This window comes from Lampris incognitus, chromosome 18 (genome assembly GCF_029633865.1).
Source record: "Lampris incognitus isolate fLamInc1 chromosome 18, fLamInc1.hap2, whole genome shotgun sequence".
Lineage (NCBI taxonomy): Eukaryota > Metazoa > Chordata > Actinopteri > Lampriformes > Lampridae > Lampris > Lampris incognitus.
Window position 1 is genome coordinate 24,189,836 of NC_079228.1, and position 18,274 is coordinate 24,208,109.

Genomic DNA, 18,274 nt, shown 5'->3' on the forward strand with positions numbered 1-18,274 from the left:
ACTCCCGGTTCGAGGTCAGAGTGTTATCTTATTGGCAGGCCTGACTGGACTGCCGTAGACTCAAAGATGCTGCGTATCAAGCTGTGAAGCTTAGAAACGAGATGCATTGTAGTCAGCCTTACTGTCATTCCCTCTAGGTTTTTGAACACGTGATATCAAGACACATGCGAGACAACTGTTTTTGCTCCACTGGTATTGTGGATGATTTTTTTTACTGTGTACCGTAGTGTCCTTACATTTAGCGTTATATTTACTCTTTCCCAATGGCAATGTGCTTTATTAACATTTCAGAAAATTCCCCTTACACACAGCTGATAGTGAATCTGCAAAAATGCATATTCTCATTTTCCATGTCATCTGCATACAACTGTAATATTTAAAAACCATGAGTATATGCATCTGTATTAAATGTTCTCATTTTTCATATTCAAAAGAGGTAAAGTGATCACCCAAAACTTGAGCCTTTGGCAGATATAACTTGTTTGTCAGCCAATTACAAAAAAAAAGACAAACTTCAGCCCAGGAGCTAATCCAATAATAACGTGGCATCTTGAACTCTGAAAATTATCAGCACACTCTGGCAAGGCAGCAAGTATGTAAGTGCGAGCAAATACGGCTCCCCTTCAAACTATTGCAAGGCTAACTTGACACCGTCCATATCAATGCTTGGGGTTTAGAAGGTCACCTCACAACAGAAAAAAATGTGTTTTCTTTTACAGTATGCAGACAATATATATATATATATATATATATATATATATATATATATATATATATATATATATATATATATATATATATATATACACACACACAAAATACACAGACATACAAACGCTACTCACTTTGAATGCCGTGCACATTAGGCATATCAATAATAGAAAAAAAACCCCAATATATATTGTACAGATGACAGATTTATGACCTGCTTTTACTAAGTATCATTTTATCAAAAAAATACATTGTATCTCCCTTTTACTTCTTTAGAACATTCCAGATGTTTGAAGTTCATAGAGAGTCCTGCTGTTTAACACAGAGACCCTGATGCCCTGTGACAGCCACTTTCCATTTAGACGAGTACAATCCCTCCTTGCCAATAATACAAACAAGTAGTCCAAGTGAAAATAGAAAAAAAAAAAAAAAAGCTGCTCAGATTTTTCACCTGAAACGCATTCAATATTGGCCATTTTTCCTCCTGACATTATTGAATAACTGATGCATTAATTTCAGCTGTGTGATAAGAGACTTGAATCCAAACATCTTGAAATGCATTTTATGTTTGCTATTTTGGTTTCATTTCAGAAACCCTTTCAAATCTTTTCAAAGTTAATCCAGAGGACCTTTCACTCGCCATCCCCAAAGCTGCTTTTCGGAGTGCAGTCAAGGCAAAAAAAAGGTTTTACTTAAGCAACAGCAGCCTGTTTAAATCAGAGCATCAGAACTGCGTCTCTAAGCGAAAGCCATTGCTCCGGTTAAGAACCAGCTCGGACTAAAGATTCAGATCAGGTGATTCCCACGATCAACGCAACGAGATGAGACAACAGGACTAAGCAGGAAGTGTGACACAGCCTTTTCGGCGGCTTAAAAGTTCAGAAGTTCAGCAGTCTATGAGAAATCTAGTGGACGGATCATCATGGCTGTGGCTCGTAGCGAGTAGCTGGGACCCTTGAAGTAGTGCCACTTGATACCGTTCAGCTTCCCCACGTGTTGCCCTTGGGTGAAGTACATGCCATTGAGGTTGGACGGGCCGCAGGCATCGAACCACCAACCTGAAGAAAGGCGAGAGTAAAAGCAAAAATGAAGCATTTTTTGCTATCTTTTTTTGCAAAGTTTGAAAGTTTGAGTATCAATGAGTATGATGTGGCATCAAAAAATGTGAGTTTTGTTTTAAACCACGCCCTAGGCCATTTACACCCCCTTCACACATGTCATTCAAGTGTCACATTCTTGCTGATCTCTCCTGGTATACAGTAAATGTAATTAACAGAATGTGCCACCTGCTTCTAAGTTGACAATGGACTCCTTTAGTAGTAGTAAAGGTTGACAGTTTCCCATGTATTCTCTCATGGAGCCATGGCAGTGGTTCAGACATAATTTCAGTGCCATCTGCTCACCGTGTTACTGTCACTGGGTTCACTGGGCTGCCGATACCTGTTGCTAACTGCTTCAGGAACCTCTCTCTATTTAAAGAGAGCATTGATGTGCATCAGCACAAATGGGACTGAGCAAATGACATGAGCAGCAATTATTTTACTACCAAGGTGACAAATTTCCATTCATCCCTGACCCTTAGTCAGAGAAAGAGCAGATGCACATGGATTAATGTGAACATATATAGATTTCAGATGAATGGCCTAGCCCTAGAGGACAATTACTTTATACCAACTGTGGCAGAATTTATCTTCTGAACATGAACTGCAGCACTATGCAGCTTTTAGGTCTTAAATTTAAAGTCTCTCTCTCTCTCTCTCTCTCTCTCTCTCTCTCTCTCTCTCTCTCTCTCTCTCTCTCTCGCTCGCTCGCTCGCTCTCTCTCTCTCTCTCTCGCTCTCTCTCTCTCTCTCTCTCTCTCTCTCTCTCTCTCTCTCTCTCTCTCTCTCTCTCTCTCTCTCTCTCTCTCTCTCTCTCTCTCTCTCTCTCTCTCTCTCTCTCACACACACACCCCGACACAATTAGAGATAACACGTATACCAGGCATGGCATGTGTCAATCTCAGAGTGACAGATGGTGGTAGCCCAGCCTGTCCTGTCTCTTTCAGACCTGAATACCACTTATGCCAGTGACATTTTCCTAGACTCAGTGGTCAGGACAATGTCCGTGTCCTTGTCCTTGGCATGGGGTACAGTGGTGGAAGTGTCACACTGATTGCCTCTTCGCTGCATATGCATGTATATGTTTACAGCTGCACCCACCAAAGCACTCACACACACAGACACACAATATAACATGCCTCTTGGAGGTGGATTTATGTATAGAAGTGCCATACATAATTATCAGTCAAATGCAATTCAAAGTGCTTTACAAGCTTTTGACAAAACATAAGATGTAAAAAATGGATGTGGAGATTAATGCAGATAATAAAACATAGATAATAAAAGAAAATACAAGCAATAAAAGTAACAAAATAAAATGAAATACTGCACAAAATAAATAGATTATAGTAAGGCAGTAAAATGTTAATAAAATAGATAATTAAAATGAGCCCTGTGATGGACTGATGGTCTTTCCAGGGTGTCTCCCCGCCTGCTGCCCAATGACTGCTGGGGTAGGCACCAGCATCCCACAACCTGAATTTGGGTAAGCGGCTTGGATAATGGATGGATGGATGGATGGATAAATCATAGTGATCAATAGTAAAATGTTGATAAAAACAGATAGAATAAAAGAAATAATAATGATGATAAAAATAAAATAAGTATAAATAATAAGATTATAAAACACTACATAAAAGCCAGACTAAATAGATGGGTTTTTAGTTTATGTTTACAAATATAAATATTTCCAGCTCCTCTCAGATCTTCTGGGAGGCTGTTCCAGTGGCTTGGAGCGTGATAGCTGGGAGCATCGCCTCCAAAGGTTTTGTTCTGCTTTACACAACAGCTGAGAGGTAGTCTGGTGTGAGGCCATGTAATAATACCTTATAAACTAACTAGTGCTGTCAAAATGAATGTGTTAATTTGAAATATTTAACACGTTAAAAAATGTAACGCAATTAATGCAACTGTGTTTTGTATACTTCCTGTGGCAGCTGTCTTAGACAGTGTCACAAGCATATTTATCCTCTGGGATGGATCTCCCGGAGGGCATTAGAGCGCACTCCACCAGAGGAATTCCATCTTCCATGGCTTTTGCATGGAGGAATGGAAGACATTTGCACTGCGGCTTCTTGGTCTTCCTCCTGTTCTTTGAATCTTTTTTATTTGCGAGATGTCTCCCGTTTTTCTATGACTCACTCTGTACTGGGTGTTAAGTCAGAGTGATTGATATCGGGGGGATTCAGTTGTCGACCGAAAGCTGTCCTTTTCCCCTACTCTGCTCCTCGCTGGAGTGTGGATTGGGAAATGCGCATGCGTGGAACGCCAGACCAATGCGGACTCTCCATTGTAGTAAGAATGGAACCGTGTGCGCATCCCCGCGACTGGTAAAAGTCCGCAGATGGATGCGGAGTGCAGAAATTATGTTTGAGCCTTTATTTATTCCCAGCCCTCATCCCCTCGTGGAGAATATTAGATATTCTACTATGCTATGCCATTGGGGTGCAAAGGGGTTTCTGTGATGAACACGTTATGAACATGTAATGAACATTGTGAATTCACAGCATTTTAAATTAAACTGGCACCTGAATATGGAACACTTTTTTTTTGTTAATTATTATTTATATTAGTGCAAATAAGAAATTATTGCCTCCTAAGCTGATGTCTAATTTTAAAGAGGCCATATCATGCTCATTTCAGCTCTATATTTTTATTCTGGGGCTCCACTAGAGTAGCTTTGCATGATTCACAGTTAAAAAAAAAATCTTATTTATCTTATACTGGCTCTTTATGCATCCTTTGTCTGAAACAAGCTGTTTCAGCTGTCTCATTAAGGCTGTTCTCCCTAAAACCTACTGCTTTCTTCTGATTGGCCAACTTCCAGAAGCTTGCTGAGGGGTAGCATTGTCTATCTAAAGACAGGATGTTGTGTTGCTGTAAAGCCCCTTGAGGCAAATTTGTAATTTGTGATATTGGGCTATACAAATAAAATTGACTTAACTTGACTTCACTAGCATTCAGTCCATGTGAGCACCACCTCATCCTCTTGCTGGTGTTGAGATGTTGAGGACAGCCCAAACTAGCCACTAGGCAGGGATTATGAAAATGTGTTACATAGTGATGTAGATAAGTAATGGGAGAAAACGCTGGACTACAAACGAGGTGTTTCAGGCAGTTTTTTTCAGTTGGAGAGAATAACTCCCTTTGGCATGGACTATGTAACTCTGCAGACGTTTTACATGCACCTCACAGCTGTATAACACACTAAAGGAAAGGGAAAAACCCAAAAAGCATGATATGGCCTCTTTAATGGACTTGATGGTTTTGAAATTCAACTGGCACTTTAACATATAGGCATGGGTTTTGTTATTATTTCTGTTAGTGTATATAAGCAATATGCCTTTCAAACTGACATTCAATTTTGATGGTCTTGATGGTGTTATTGGAAATCTGTAGTTCATAGGAGAGAATCTGTGTTCAAAGTCTAAAAGGTGCTATTAAACAATAGTATTTGAATTTAAATATACTTCCTTTGTGTTGTCTACAATCATTTTGGGATTTTACATTTAAATTTCCATCATTAGATGCTTCAGTCTTAAGAAAAAAAAACTAAATTTTGATTGATCAACAGCCCTAAAACTAATAAAAGAATTTCAAAATCAAAGACTTCATAATAGTCGTAATGTGTGCTCTCCTTTTGGTCTTAGTCAGCACTTATGCAGCAGAATTTTGAAATAATTGTTGCTGATTTATTGTATTCTTCGGTAGAACAGAAAGGACAACATTACAACAATCTAACCGGCTAGTTATAAGAGCATCCATCAGTCTCTCTGTTTTGCTCAGAGAGAGAAATGGCCTCACTTTGGATATATTCTTTAAATGACAAAATGCTGTTCTGTGACCCCGCACATGAGCGTTGAAATTAAAATCAGAATCAAACATCACTCCTAGATTGCTTGCTTCTTGGCTTGGGTTGAGTCCTAGTGTGTTTCGTTTGGAGGCCAGTTTTTTTCTTTGAGCCTTGAACCAATGGTCAATACTTCTGTTTTATCCTGGTTGAGCTTTAAAAAAAGAATCTAATACATCCTGGAGTTTAGATCTAAAATACAGTGAAAAAGTGAGTCAGTCGGCCCAGGGTCATCAGGAAACATGGCCACATAGTGCTGAGTGTCATCAGCATAGCTGTGGAAAGAGTTGCCGTGCCTCCTGATTACACTGCCCAGGGGTAGCATGTACAGATTAAACAGTAGCGGTCCTAAGATTGATCCTTGTGGTACCCTTCATATTGTTTGGAGGCATGGTCATAGATAGAAAATTTTTCTTTTGCAAAGATATGAGGTAAACCCATTAAAACACTTCCAGACAGGCTGACATGCTCACTTAATCTATCTAAGAGAATTTGGTGGTATCAAAGGCAGTATCATATCAAAGGCAGCACTCAAGGAGCACCAGAACTAAATGCTTGTTGCTGTCAAGATTTGTTCCGATATCGTTTGCTGCTTTCAGCAGGGCTAGCTCTGTGCTGTGCTGTGTCCTAAAACCTGATTGAAATATTTCTAATTTAGTTTTTGAGTTTAAAAGGGTACTTAGCTGATTAAAAAATAGTTGTTTCAAAATTTTGCTTAAAAATGGGAGATTTGAAATAAGTCAAAAATTGTTGGGTGTTAAAATATCCAGGTTCCCTTTCTTTAAGAGAGGTTTTACCAGAGCAGTTTAAAAATCAGTGGGGGAGACACCAAGCTGTAGGGAATAATTTACTATGGCAAGGATGTCTACAAATACAGAATTAAAAACAGTTTTAAAAAGGGAGGAAGGCATTGGGTCAAGGGGACACATGGAAGGCTTCAGTTCTGTTACTATTTCCCTGAGAGTTTCAGGATCAGCTAGGTTAAAATGTTCCAACTCGATATCACTCTGTACAGAGGTTATAGGTAAAAGTGCAGTGTGTTTGTTCTGCTGGCAGATACCAGATCTGATTTTGATTATTTTCTCCCTGAAATAGCCAGCAAACTCTTCACATTAAGAACCCGGAAGCTCGATACTGCAGTTAGTTGTGAGATTCACCAGAGAATCTATTATCCTAAAAAACAGTCTGGGATTATGAATCGTTGTTTATCAGCTTTGAGAAATATGCTTACTATGAGGTTCGAATTTAAGTTTTTCGGTGCGTATATTGTAATGTATTGATAATTTTTTTACGCTATCTGCACCCAGAAATTCTGCAGTCTATCTTTAGTTCCATGGTTTGACTGTTTTTCTATGGGGCGAGCTTTTTCGTAGTTATTTTCCTGGTTTTAATTGGAGTGACTGCGTCAAGCACTGTTTTCGTTTTAAGGTTAAGATAATTAATTATCACAGGATGATGATGAGACATTATTTTTGTAGGCTGCAATATTTGATGTGAGAGTTGTGGCTACTTCAGGGATAATGCAGCGTTTTTTGACAAAACATTCTGTGGTACTTGGCAGAGAATGATAAAAAACAAACAAACAAAAAAAACACAGTGGTGGTCAGACAAAGCCAGATCAGTGACAGAAGATGTATTGATGACGTTAAGGCCATCCATTATCCAAACCGCTTATCCTGCGCTCAGGGTCATCGTGGGGATGGTGGAGCCTATCCCAGCAGTCATTGGGCGGCAGGCAGGAGACACCCTGGACAGGCCGCCAGGGCCCACACACACACACACACACACACACACACACACACATTCACACCTAGGGACAATTTAGTACGGCCGAGTCACCTGACCTACATGTCTTTGGACTGTGGGAGGAAACCAGAGCACCTGGAGGAAACCCACACAGACACGGGGAGAACATGCAAACTCCACATAGAGGACGATCCGGGACGATCCCAAGGTTGGACTACCCCGGGGCTTGAACCCAGGACCTTCTTGCTGTGTGGCGACCGTGCTAACCACTGTGCTACCATGCTGCCCGATGTTAAGACCATATGATATAATTAAATCCAAGGTCTGTCTATATTTGTGAGTCGGTATTTTAACGTGCTGTTTAAAAGCCATAGAGTCCAACAATCTTAAAACCTCTGGCTCTGGTGTCTGCTAGATTATCAATGTGTATGTTAAAATCACCAATTAAAAAGCTCATATGAATGACAGATAGTACGTCTGAGAATTCCGATGAAAAAGAGAGGACAGATAATTTAGGAGATCTATATACTATCTCTGCAAGGAAATGAGGCTGAAAATTAAAAAAAGAAAAAGAAAAGAAAAAGCGTATATTAAAGGCATGGAATGTGCCTAGGTCCAATCCTTGTCCTTCAGTGACTCTGTAGATTGCAGCTCTCCATCCACCCTTCTTTCCCTCTCTGGACGAATAGGAAAAAGTGTGGCTGGGTGGACAGGCCTCAGTCAGTGTGTCAGGTGCATCTGTGCCCAGCCAGGTCTCAGTAAGAAAAAGACAGTCCAGATTGTGATCATTGATGAGGTCATCGATACAAAAAGATTTGTTTGTTAACACCCTTATAGTAAAAAGAGCCATGTTGATTTCTGTCCATTTTGCAGCCGAAAACGAGTTCCTGTTTATGGAAACTATGACCAAGTTGTATATACTCTATGTACAAAAGTATTGGGACACCTGGCCATTACACCTACAGGAGCTTTTATGACATCCCCCCATTCTAAATCCTCAGGCATTAATATGGAGTTGGTCCCCCCTTTGCAGCTATAACAGCTTCCATTCTTCTGGGAAGGCTTTTCACAAGATTTTGGAGTGTGTCTGTGGGAATTTATGTCCATTCATCCAGAAGAGCATTTGTGAGGTCAGGCACTGATTTTGGACGAGAAGACTTGGCTTGCAATCTCCGTTCTAGCTAGTTCATCCCAAAGGTGTTCGATGGGGTTGAGGTCAGCGCTCTGTGCGGGCCAGTCAAGTGCTTCCACACCTTGCTTTGTGCACAGGGGCACAGTCATGTTGGAACAGAAAAGGGCCCTCCCCAAACTGTTCCCACAAAGTTGGAAGCATGGAATTGTCCAAAATGTCTTGGTATGCTGAAGCATTAAGATTTCCCTTCACTGGAACTAAGGGGCCTAGCCCAACCCCTGAAAAACAACCCCATACCATTATCCCTCTTCCACCAAACTTGACAGTTGGCACAATGCAGTCAGACAGGTAACGTTCTCCTGGCATCCGCCAAACCCAGACTCATCCATCAGACTGCTAGACAGATAAGTGTGATTCGTCACTCCACAGAACACATTTTCACTGCTCCAGAGTCCAGTGGCAGCGTGCTTTACACCACTCTATCCAATGCTTGGCATTGTGCTTGGTGATGTAAGGCTTGCATGCAGCTGCTCGGCCATGGAAACCCATTCCATGAAGCTCCCGGCGCACAGTTTTTGTGCTGATGTTAATGCCAGAGGAAGTTTGGAACTCAGCAGTTATTGAGTCAACAGAGCGTTGGCGACTTTTATGCACTATGCGCCTCAGCACTTGTTGACCCCGCTGTGTGACTTTACATGGTGTGCCACTTTGTGGCTGAGTTGCTGTTGTTCCTAAACACTTCCACTTTTCAATAATACCACTTACAGTTGACCGTGGAATATCTAGCTGGGAAGAAATTTTATGAACTTACTTACTGCAAAGGTGGCATCCTATGACAGTACCATGCTTGAATTCACTGAGCTCTTCAGAAGGACCCATTCTTTCACAAATGTTTGTAAATGCAGACTGCATGACTAGCTGCTGGATTTTATACACCTGTGGCAATGGGTCTGAAGGAAACATCCGAATTTAATGAGTAAGAGGTGTTTCCCAATACTTTTGTCCATATAGTTCATGTTTGGCCCCTTCATAGCACTATTGGCCGTGTTGTTTTGTGTCGAGGTGATGGGTTTGGGTGGGGTAGGTAGTCATGGTGAAACATTGCACTATGTTGTGGGCGAGCATCTGAGAGCCCCTGTGGTTGGGGTGCAGTCTGTCACGCTTAAAGAAAACGGCAGCCCCAGAAAGCATCAAAGTTTTATATAAAAGTGACCTTAAATTTGTCACATGCAGTTTTCAACCATGAATTTAAGCTGACAGGTGTGGGCTCAGCACCATAAAATCATTTTCCAGTCTCAGCTCTGGATGAGATGGTAGGGGGGTGGAGGATTTCCCTCTGTCTTCCCCGCCTGCCTCTGTCACCCACCCATTTCCACTGACGTTCCCTTGAGCATGGTGTGGAGCAGGAGTCTGTTGGGCATCCCACTGCTGGAGCTGCCATGTTGGTGGTCAATGGTGGACAAAAGTCTTCAGCCAGTGTTTCCACTCATGGCTCTTGAACCGGGAGAGTTGATGCAAGGAGCGCTGAGTTTTGTGTTCCCACGCCAACTGATCCAATTAAAACTGTGGCGTTAAAAGTGTCTTGAAGTTTGATGTCTCTTTTAAAACAGCGTTTAGCTCTGTCATGTGCATGTGCACATGTGTTTCATGTGCAAATCAATCAGCTTCTCATGCAGTTCTTTTATTTTCATTTTTAACACGTGCCTGCACATTGTTTTAATGACAATAAATTGAATTGAATTGAATTTTATCGCATTCATGCAGATAAAAATTTTCCTTAAAAATCCTCCACACTGATGATTAAAAACATGTCACAGAGTTACCATTTTTGGGCCCTCTTGCTCTCAGCTGTAGTTGAACCCTCCATTTCTTGACCCGGAAGTCACCTCACCATTATGAGGGCATACCATTGTCATTTACAACATGAGTGGCTCCAATTGGAATCAAAAGCCTGACCTTAAGGACCTTAAGCCCATGCTGTACATAACAAACGATGCCAGAATATTGCATCTCAGACCCCCTGCCCACACACACACACACACACACACACACACACACACACACACACACACACACACACACCATGGTTCAGTCCTGTCATATGCTTGCAACATTGAATGCACACTGCAGAGATCCCCTGGGATTTATGATATCTTCTATTTCCAGGCCAGAGAGTTCTACTGTCATGTAAAAACAGCAGGGATGTCATCCCTTAGAAAAACCTGGCGTCTGAGCCACTGTTGACTGATTTCAAAACAGAGTCTTACTTTCGCTGTCTCGCCCCCATGCGCTGATGATTGGTGAATATGGTGTGTGTATACAAGTGACTCTTGCTATGGAGCATATAAATACCATTACATAGATACAACAATATCACAACCTTCCATATCCTTAGCACGACATGTTCTAGCTGTGTTCATAAATGGCAGAGATGTGTTTTCCTTTAGTTTTTCCTAAAACACTTACATCATTTGATGTCAACAGCGGTCTTGTAAATGTATGAAATAAATCAAACACTACATGTGCTATAGTTAGCACACCGCTGGCCTTGGATCAGATCATTGCTTTCTAAATGAGCAGGCCTCGGCTCAGGGGTACGTATTGTCATGCCTCTCCGGGTGCCTGACCATAGGCAGGCTATGAATCAAATCCAGTTCATATTTATCAAGCCTTTTTGGAGTGTTGATCTACGCTCAGGTGCCAACTTGCTGTGACCCATTTCATTCACAGTGACCTAAGAGCTAAAATTGACCCTGAATCTGCACTCACATTAAGAGCTGCTTGATTAGTACCAGGTCTGCCGGGGCTGCCATAGAGTGACAGCCAGGGTCATTGGGCTCCACTTTCACAGTGAAGAATTAATGTCATTTTAAATCTCTTTGACACTTGGTTCCTAGCCCAGATATGTTTAAAGTGTGCTTCTTTCCAGCTACAGTGCACTGCAGTTGAGAATAGATGTACAACATAGTAAATGAATGTTGATCTGTAATTGGTCATGTTAGCCCATTGCAAGGCTTACGAAACAGTTTTTTTCTCATAACATAAACTAATGATTGGGAAATGGACATTGCAAGGTTGGCCACTCGGCCAATCAAAGGAAATTGGTTTTGCACTTGTAAATGTCATGCATATGTCATGGTATTGTCAGGTCCCACATTGGCCCATTAACTTGTTTGAACTCAGCAGCATCGAGGGGACAGGCAAGATAATGCTGGTTATGTAGCGCAAAGAACCACGTGGTCTTCCTATTTTGCTGTGAATTCATCATTATTGTTTTGGAATCACTCTCCATGTCTAAGCTTACCCCCAGTGAGCATGAGAGCACACTTGCACATGCAGTTGTCGTTGTCCATGTCCTTGGTGCTGAAGTCCGCTCCGTGGATCACCAGGCTGCTCTGTCTGCCTGCAGTCCCACTGTGGCTCTTCAGGAACAGTCTTAGAGAAAGGATGAGGAAGAGACATGGTGAGTGAGTGTGTGTGTGTGTGTAGGGGGGCACAAATGTAGATGGGGGAGAATAGAGAATTGTAGTGTGGGCAATGTAAGCAGCACAGAGAGAAAGGAGACATAACACTGCAGGAAATGTCTCCTGAGAGATATATGCTTGACTGTGATTGACGGCATCTGCTCAGCAAACAGTTTCCACACCTGGAACAATGTTAGCAGAGAGGGAATAAGACAAAGAATATAAGATAAAGCACATATATTGAAAGAGAGAAGTGTTTGTATAAGAGAAAGAGAGAGTGATAGGGTGGGCAAGAGAGGGATGAAGTCTTGTAGAATGACTAGAAAGTACAGTACCACCTGCAGGGCCACAGTACAGCAATTTACACACATAAAGAGCAGAGAGTATAAAGACGAATGCCGACCTCTAACCATAACATAGAGAAGTGAAGAGCAATAACCAAGCCTGTACAACCTGCACAGTAAAACTTCTTATACATCCACAGCTGGACGGGCTATCCATATTCCCAGTGGGTCTCCTGTCTCTGAGTACACAATGTTTCTTCTTGTCTTTATGCTCTATATCTACTTCCTGATATCCAATTCATATTGTCACATTCCTTATTGCCAGAGTAAGCTAATAAGAAAAGACCTGCTTTATTAAAAAAATATGCTGTGTTGCTAGGAATACCAGCCCAGTGTTGCAGCTACCAATAATAATAATAGGGAGAGTTCTGTATTCATTGCTTGTTGAAAAGGCATGTTAAGAAATCATAGACACACAGCAGCCACACAGCATGCATTGTACACAATATGTTTGTCTTGGGCGATTCTCAGGCTAACCTGAACATGTGGAACCTGTAAATCACCTAGTTACAGCTGTTGAGAGACACAGGGAGAACAGGGTGGGGGCTTGCTGAGCATACAGGACTCTGGGACTCCGTGGATGGAGAACTTGTAGGAGAAAAACTGTGTTTTTGTTTGTATTTTGTTTATGGGCCTGAAAAAGCCTACATTATTAGTAAAACCAATTTATCAACCCTCCATTTAATGCATATTATGTGTCGTGCCCAAATGGCTGCAGTTACCATCGGCTAATAATACGTAAAGCTATGTCAAGTTAACATCAGCAACTATTTAAAGAACCACTGAAAATGATCACCTACTAATTATACACAGCGTTGGAGACTAATAAGCTATTAATATTATATCTCTTGCTCTCTTTTCACATTTTGATCTTCTGCAACGATATACTTCAGCAATTAGTCAGTCTTCATTTGCCAAGTAAGTTTTTACAGTCCATGAGTTTGACTTGGCAGGCTGCTCACACGGTATGCTTAAACATAACATAAAATACTTATTATAATAAGTATGTGCCATATAACACTGTAAGTCTCCCAGATTGCTAGAGTCCCAGAGTCTCAAACTGGATCCCAACCCCTCGCCCTCAATGGTCAAAGAGCAAGTCTTCTAAATTGAGCCTGGTGCATATTTAAGAAAGAAAAAAAAAGATTACTCCAGGGTATGTGTCTTGGTGAAATCACTTGGTGAGAATGAGAACTGCTCTGCTGTGGGTCCATCATATTCTGCCTCAATATCCCAAAGTGACCTCTTTCATTACAAGTACAAAATGCACTCTATGGCCTGCCCTTTTGCTAACTTATCACGTATACACACTTGTGTGTGTGTGTTTGTGTGTATGTGTGTCTCTCTCTTTCGCTCTCTCACGCTCTCTCAGTCACACCTCTCCCCAAAGAAGAGGTTACGTAGCCAAGGAACTGCATTATAGGGGCCATTCCAATGAAGTCGGCACTATGGAAAACAGTTCACTGTTAAAGAAAACAATTTCCCGAGTTCCACACTCATCAATGGGGAATGGACAAAGGAGCATAAGGGCGGGGTGGAGATCCTTGCACTCGTTTTCAGTGAGAAAGTACTAAATTCAAATATATGGATTTTTGGAGATGGTATTGTGTGAGACGTTAAAGCGGCAGTAGACAACTTTTTTGCTTTAACTTATTATGAAGTAAATATTGATTGCACGGTGTAATGGCTATAGAATAATGACACCATCGGTGTTTACACTGGGTATGATCTCCCGGGAAAATGAAGAGTCGGGTCCGCGGTGGTGTAGCGGTCTAAGCATCGGCTTTGTGTCGATGCAGTTGCCCACTGGGGACCGGGATTCGCGCCTCGGTCTTGTCAGATCTGACTATGGTCAGACTCGATGAAGGAGCAATAATTGGCAACGCTGTCTTCGGGAGGGGGGCGGAGTCGGCTTGTGTTCGTCACATGAATGCGTCTCTGTGTGTGGGGGGGAAAAGGCAGTCGTTCGGCCTTTGATTCGCCTTGTCACGAAAGTGGTGAGGTGTCTCCTTCGAGACTGCTGGCCGGAGAGATGCAGTTGGCGAACGCATGCAGTACGAGGGTGGGTGTTTGAACTAAAATAGGGATCAATTGGCCCCTAAATTGGGAGAAAAAGGGAAAAATCAGAAATAAAGTTAAGAAAAAAAAAGAAAATGAAGAGTCGATTTACGGCACCAGGGAAGTGCATCACCCATTGCGCAACCAAAATAGGAAGAGTATAGCACTTTTGTTTTCCCCGGTAGCTATCCTCAATAGCAGAAATGGCGGACGGTGGAACAACTGAAGTGACAGTGGAAACTCTACCTGGCAAGAGAAAAAGAACCCCATTGACGGAGGAGGCAAAAAAGGCGAAGTGGGAGAGTGACAGAAACAGGTAAAACAAGAGCAAACCTCGGATGGGCATTAACTTGACGGAGATAGCTCTGGTGTTGTATCAAACTGTTTCCCCATCGAGATCTGTTTCCCCCAAGCCAGACTAAAGCATTCACATGGGAACAGGTTAGCTATTGGTAACGATTAGGTTAAGATAATTGTTAGGTTAAGCTTAGGGCTAGGTTGAAGTTAGGTTAGGGTTAGGTTGAAGTTAAGGTTAATCAAGTGTCCTGGTGTTGTATCGAACACTGACTAGGGGGAAACAGAGCTCGACGGGGAAACAGTTTGACACAACACCCAGGACTTGATAGGGTTCCAAACCAACATTCAGTTGGCATTCTTTCTACTGGATCAGTAAGTAACACGACCTGCCTACTTATTAATTCTACCGGGTGTTTTACTCTGTCTTTATCATAGCACTGAGATGGGGGTTTCTAGTTCAAATTGGGATTCTGATGGTTGTTTCTCGCTTTAGACAATAGCCAGGCCGGTAATAAATGGAAAGTGATCTGGTTGTCTTTGCAACAGCAGCACAAACAATAAAAACGATTGGAAACGCTAGGGGCGGGGAGTTGAAAAAGTTGTCTACATCTGCTTTAAGCTGGCTGTATGAACATCCCACGGTTGTGTGGATTTCTTTACATGTTTGGACGATACTTGGTTGGAGCTCTTAAAGAAGGAGACTGGGTTGTATTCTGCTGGAAAGAAAGTCATCAGGTGTTTAAGACTCCTGTATTTGGATAGCTGTGCAACTGGCTGATTTGTACAGCTGAGTCAAAAGCGTGACTAAAAGGTCACTGAGGGGAATTCACTAATTCACTAAACCAGTACTTGTAATACTTAAATTTAAGGGTGAGTCATACGTCTAATGATAATCATTAATGACTAATGATAAGGAGGAAACACCGAGCGCAGTCTGGCATGATGCGGAAGCGGGGTTGGCTAAGCTAACCGCTAGCCCATGCAGACCGGCAGTTTCAACAATCATCCTGGTTGGCGTTCGTTTCCTTGGACAGTGATTTTTTTTTTGTTTAGTTTGGATCTATGTGTTAATTTGGGTATTTGTGTTCTTTTAGTTTTTGGATGTATTTTAGTCTATGTGTTGTATTGCTGTGGGCTGGGGGAAACGGCATTTCATTTCATGTATGCAAGTACATGAAATGAAATGACAAGTATTCCTGATTCCTGATCAGAGGCTACAGGCAGGGCCCAAAATTAACTTTTTGGCTTACCTGCCAAGGTGGCTGCTAGATAAAAAAAAATGTACTGGCCAGACAGATTTTTTACCAGCCAAAAAGAAAAATTGCTTTTACTATTCCAGTTATTACTATCTAGCATGTCATCTTGGTCTCATATGTGATTCTCAATCAATATTAGGATAAGGGGTTAATGTTAGGCATGTAGTAGATGGGATAGTTCAGGTTTGGGGCAAGGGAATAAATGTAGTCAACGAGGGTCCTCACAAGTACAGAAAAACAATAGTGTGTGATATTTGTGTACCAATCAGCATGTGTGCTCATGTAAATAAATAAACACAATTCCATCCTACTTAAAGTGGCAGGTAACTGAGCTCAAATCTGTGTTTTGGGATACCCATACCCCAGGAAAACATATCAGTAACCACCCAGCCAATTCGGTATGATTAAAAATGTTGCGAAGTATATAAAACCAAGCTTCAAAAACGTGTAAAAATCTGCAGCATCCACTGGTTTCAGACTCTGGGGGCGTGGCACCGAAAGGAAGATGGCGATGTCACCAAAGAAGCCAGCCAAAAAATCAAGAAAGGAAAACGGGAAAAATACCCAAAAACGGTCTCACTCCGCAAATCAGTTCTATACATGGTTCAACACATTTTAACATGTCAACAGCAATATATCTCCCACATTTATAAAGTATTTTGAAGCAAATCTGTCAATTTGGTTACCCTGCTCTTTGCGACGCGAGCTGCAGTTATGTACTCGTCTCAGGTGACAGATGTCTTTGTATACTACACAGCCCTCAGAATAAACTCTCATCCTAAACGCTTGCTTGACGTATTGGTAGTACAACTTTTATCAGCTGAGTCACAATTCTAAGGATTAAAACAGTCTGCATCCAGGATGAGGTCTGCTTCTGCCCTGATAAAGACCAGACTTCACTGCACACTTAAAAGCCGTTTACAAAAAGCGCTTATACTTTCTATTGCACTGAGACATTGCCAAGACACATCATCATGGGGGATTTTCAGCATTTTGACACTTTGACAGGTCCCTTTAAATATTTTGTATTTACCGGGTATGCAGTGTATTTACCAGACCAACACAATTCCTTTCCATATTGACATCTGTATTTCTTCCTGTCAGAGTCCATTATGCACTCAAGTGATAAGTGGGGTAATGTGAGGATGGACAGAGACATAAACTCAAGAGGAAGTGAAGCTTTTCCTGTGAGTGTAAATGTTCCGCTGGCTGCATCTCAACAGAGAGAGTGGGAAAGACAGTAAAAAGAGACCGAAAAATAGAGATACACAGGGGAGATGCACACGCACAAAGAAAGAGGAAAAACAGAGGTAGACACACAGACACAGACCCTGTCCGGTAATTTGTGTCACTGAAATGTTGGTTCTTATTGCAACTGGTCAGACATCTGCTCAGGCACCTTTGGCTCTGTTGAAAAAAACTTAGCAAATGAGATTGGCCCAGGCTGCTTAGTAACCGAACCGTCAAACTCTGAGGGGGTTGAGGGTAGACGTGGGTTTTCTCAATGTCACTTCTTGGGGGGGAGTTTGGTGTCCTGCCATTTCATTATGCTAATATCCGATGGGGATGCCGGCGTGCTTGCACTCTTTCAACACTGCATTACTGTGGTCCGCATCGTATCAAAATGGTGACACTACCGATGGCTGTACATCAATGTTGCTGCTTTGTTGCAGATTTAATTTCCAAATAACGAGTTAATGCCCTGGAGTATTACGACAAACTCTCTACATGGGAAACGATTTAAAACCGTGTCAGGTGAGGATGGCTGTGATGCACTTACAGCCGTTTCTTGCTGAAAAATAAGTCCACAATGATGTCTTTTCCCAATACACCACTTTCAAACGGCAGTGTCCCACACCATAATGTTATTTAATTGTACTGAACTAAACTGTTTTTATTAGTGAAATGGATAGACTTCCAAGCATTAAAATGGTTAAACATGGCTATCTCAAGATGTGAGCACCGTCATAGATAACACATTATACAACATCAGACTTAGAAATTAAATATTTACACGATGTCTACAATTAGGGTGTATATAGGTGATAGTTTTATGCTAGCATGGCTCATGCACAGGTTCAAGAAAGCATTAGTCCTTCCACAATGGGAAAAGTGTTACACAAGAAAAAGATGGGTGAAATATTTATCTTATTTATTAAAAAAGTCAGTTTTGGAAGATCACTTCATCTTTTTTGTTTTTTGGGGGGGGATTTTTCCCCCCTTTTCCTCCAAATTGTACTTGGCCAATTGACCTTTCACAAAGTCCCGCCCCCCTTAGTTACTATTGCTATGCCGTCAAGCATTTCAGAACTATCCA

At 41.7% G+C, this 18,274-nt stretch overlaps 1 protein-coding gene across 1 annotated transcript in view; it reads right to left on the bottom strand.

Annotated features, from left to right (window-relative positions):
* Positions 1–768: 768 nt before the first annotated feature.
* The window catches only part of angpt1 (angiopoietin 1), a 68,492-nt gene continuing 50,986 nt past the window's right edge, over positions 769–18,274 (bottom strand). Inside the window, exons 8-9 of the mRNA XM_056297936.1 lie at positions 11,843–11,973; positions 769–1,769 (exon numbers count right to left, since the gene is read on the bottom strand). Coding sequence (XP_056153911.1) covers positions 1,606–1,769; positions 11,843–11,973 — 295 coding nt within the window. The 3' untranslated portion in view covers positions 769–1,605. The remainder of the gene's footprint in view (positions 1,770–11,842; positions 11,974–18,274) is intronic.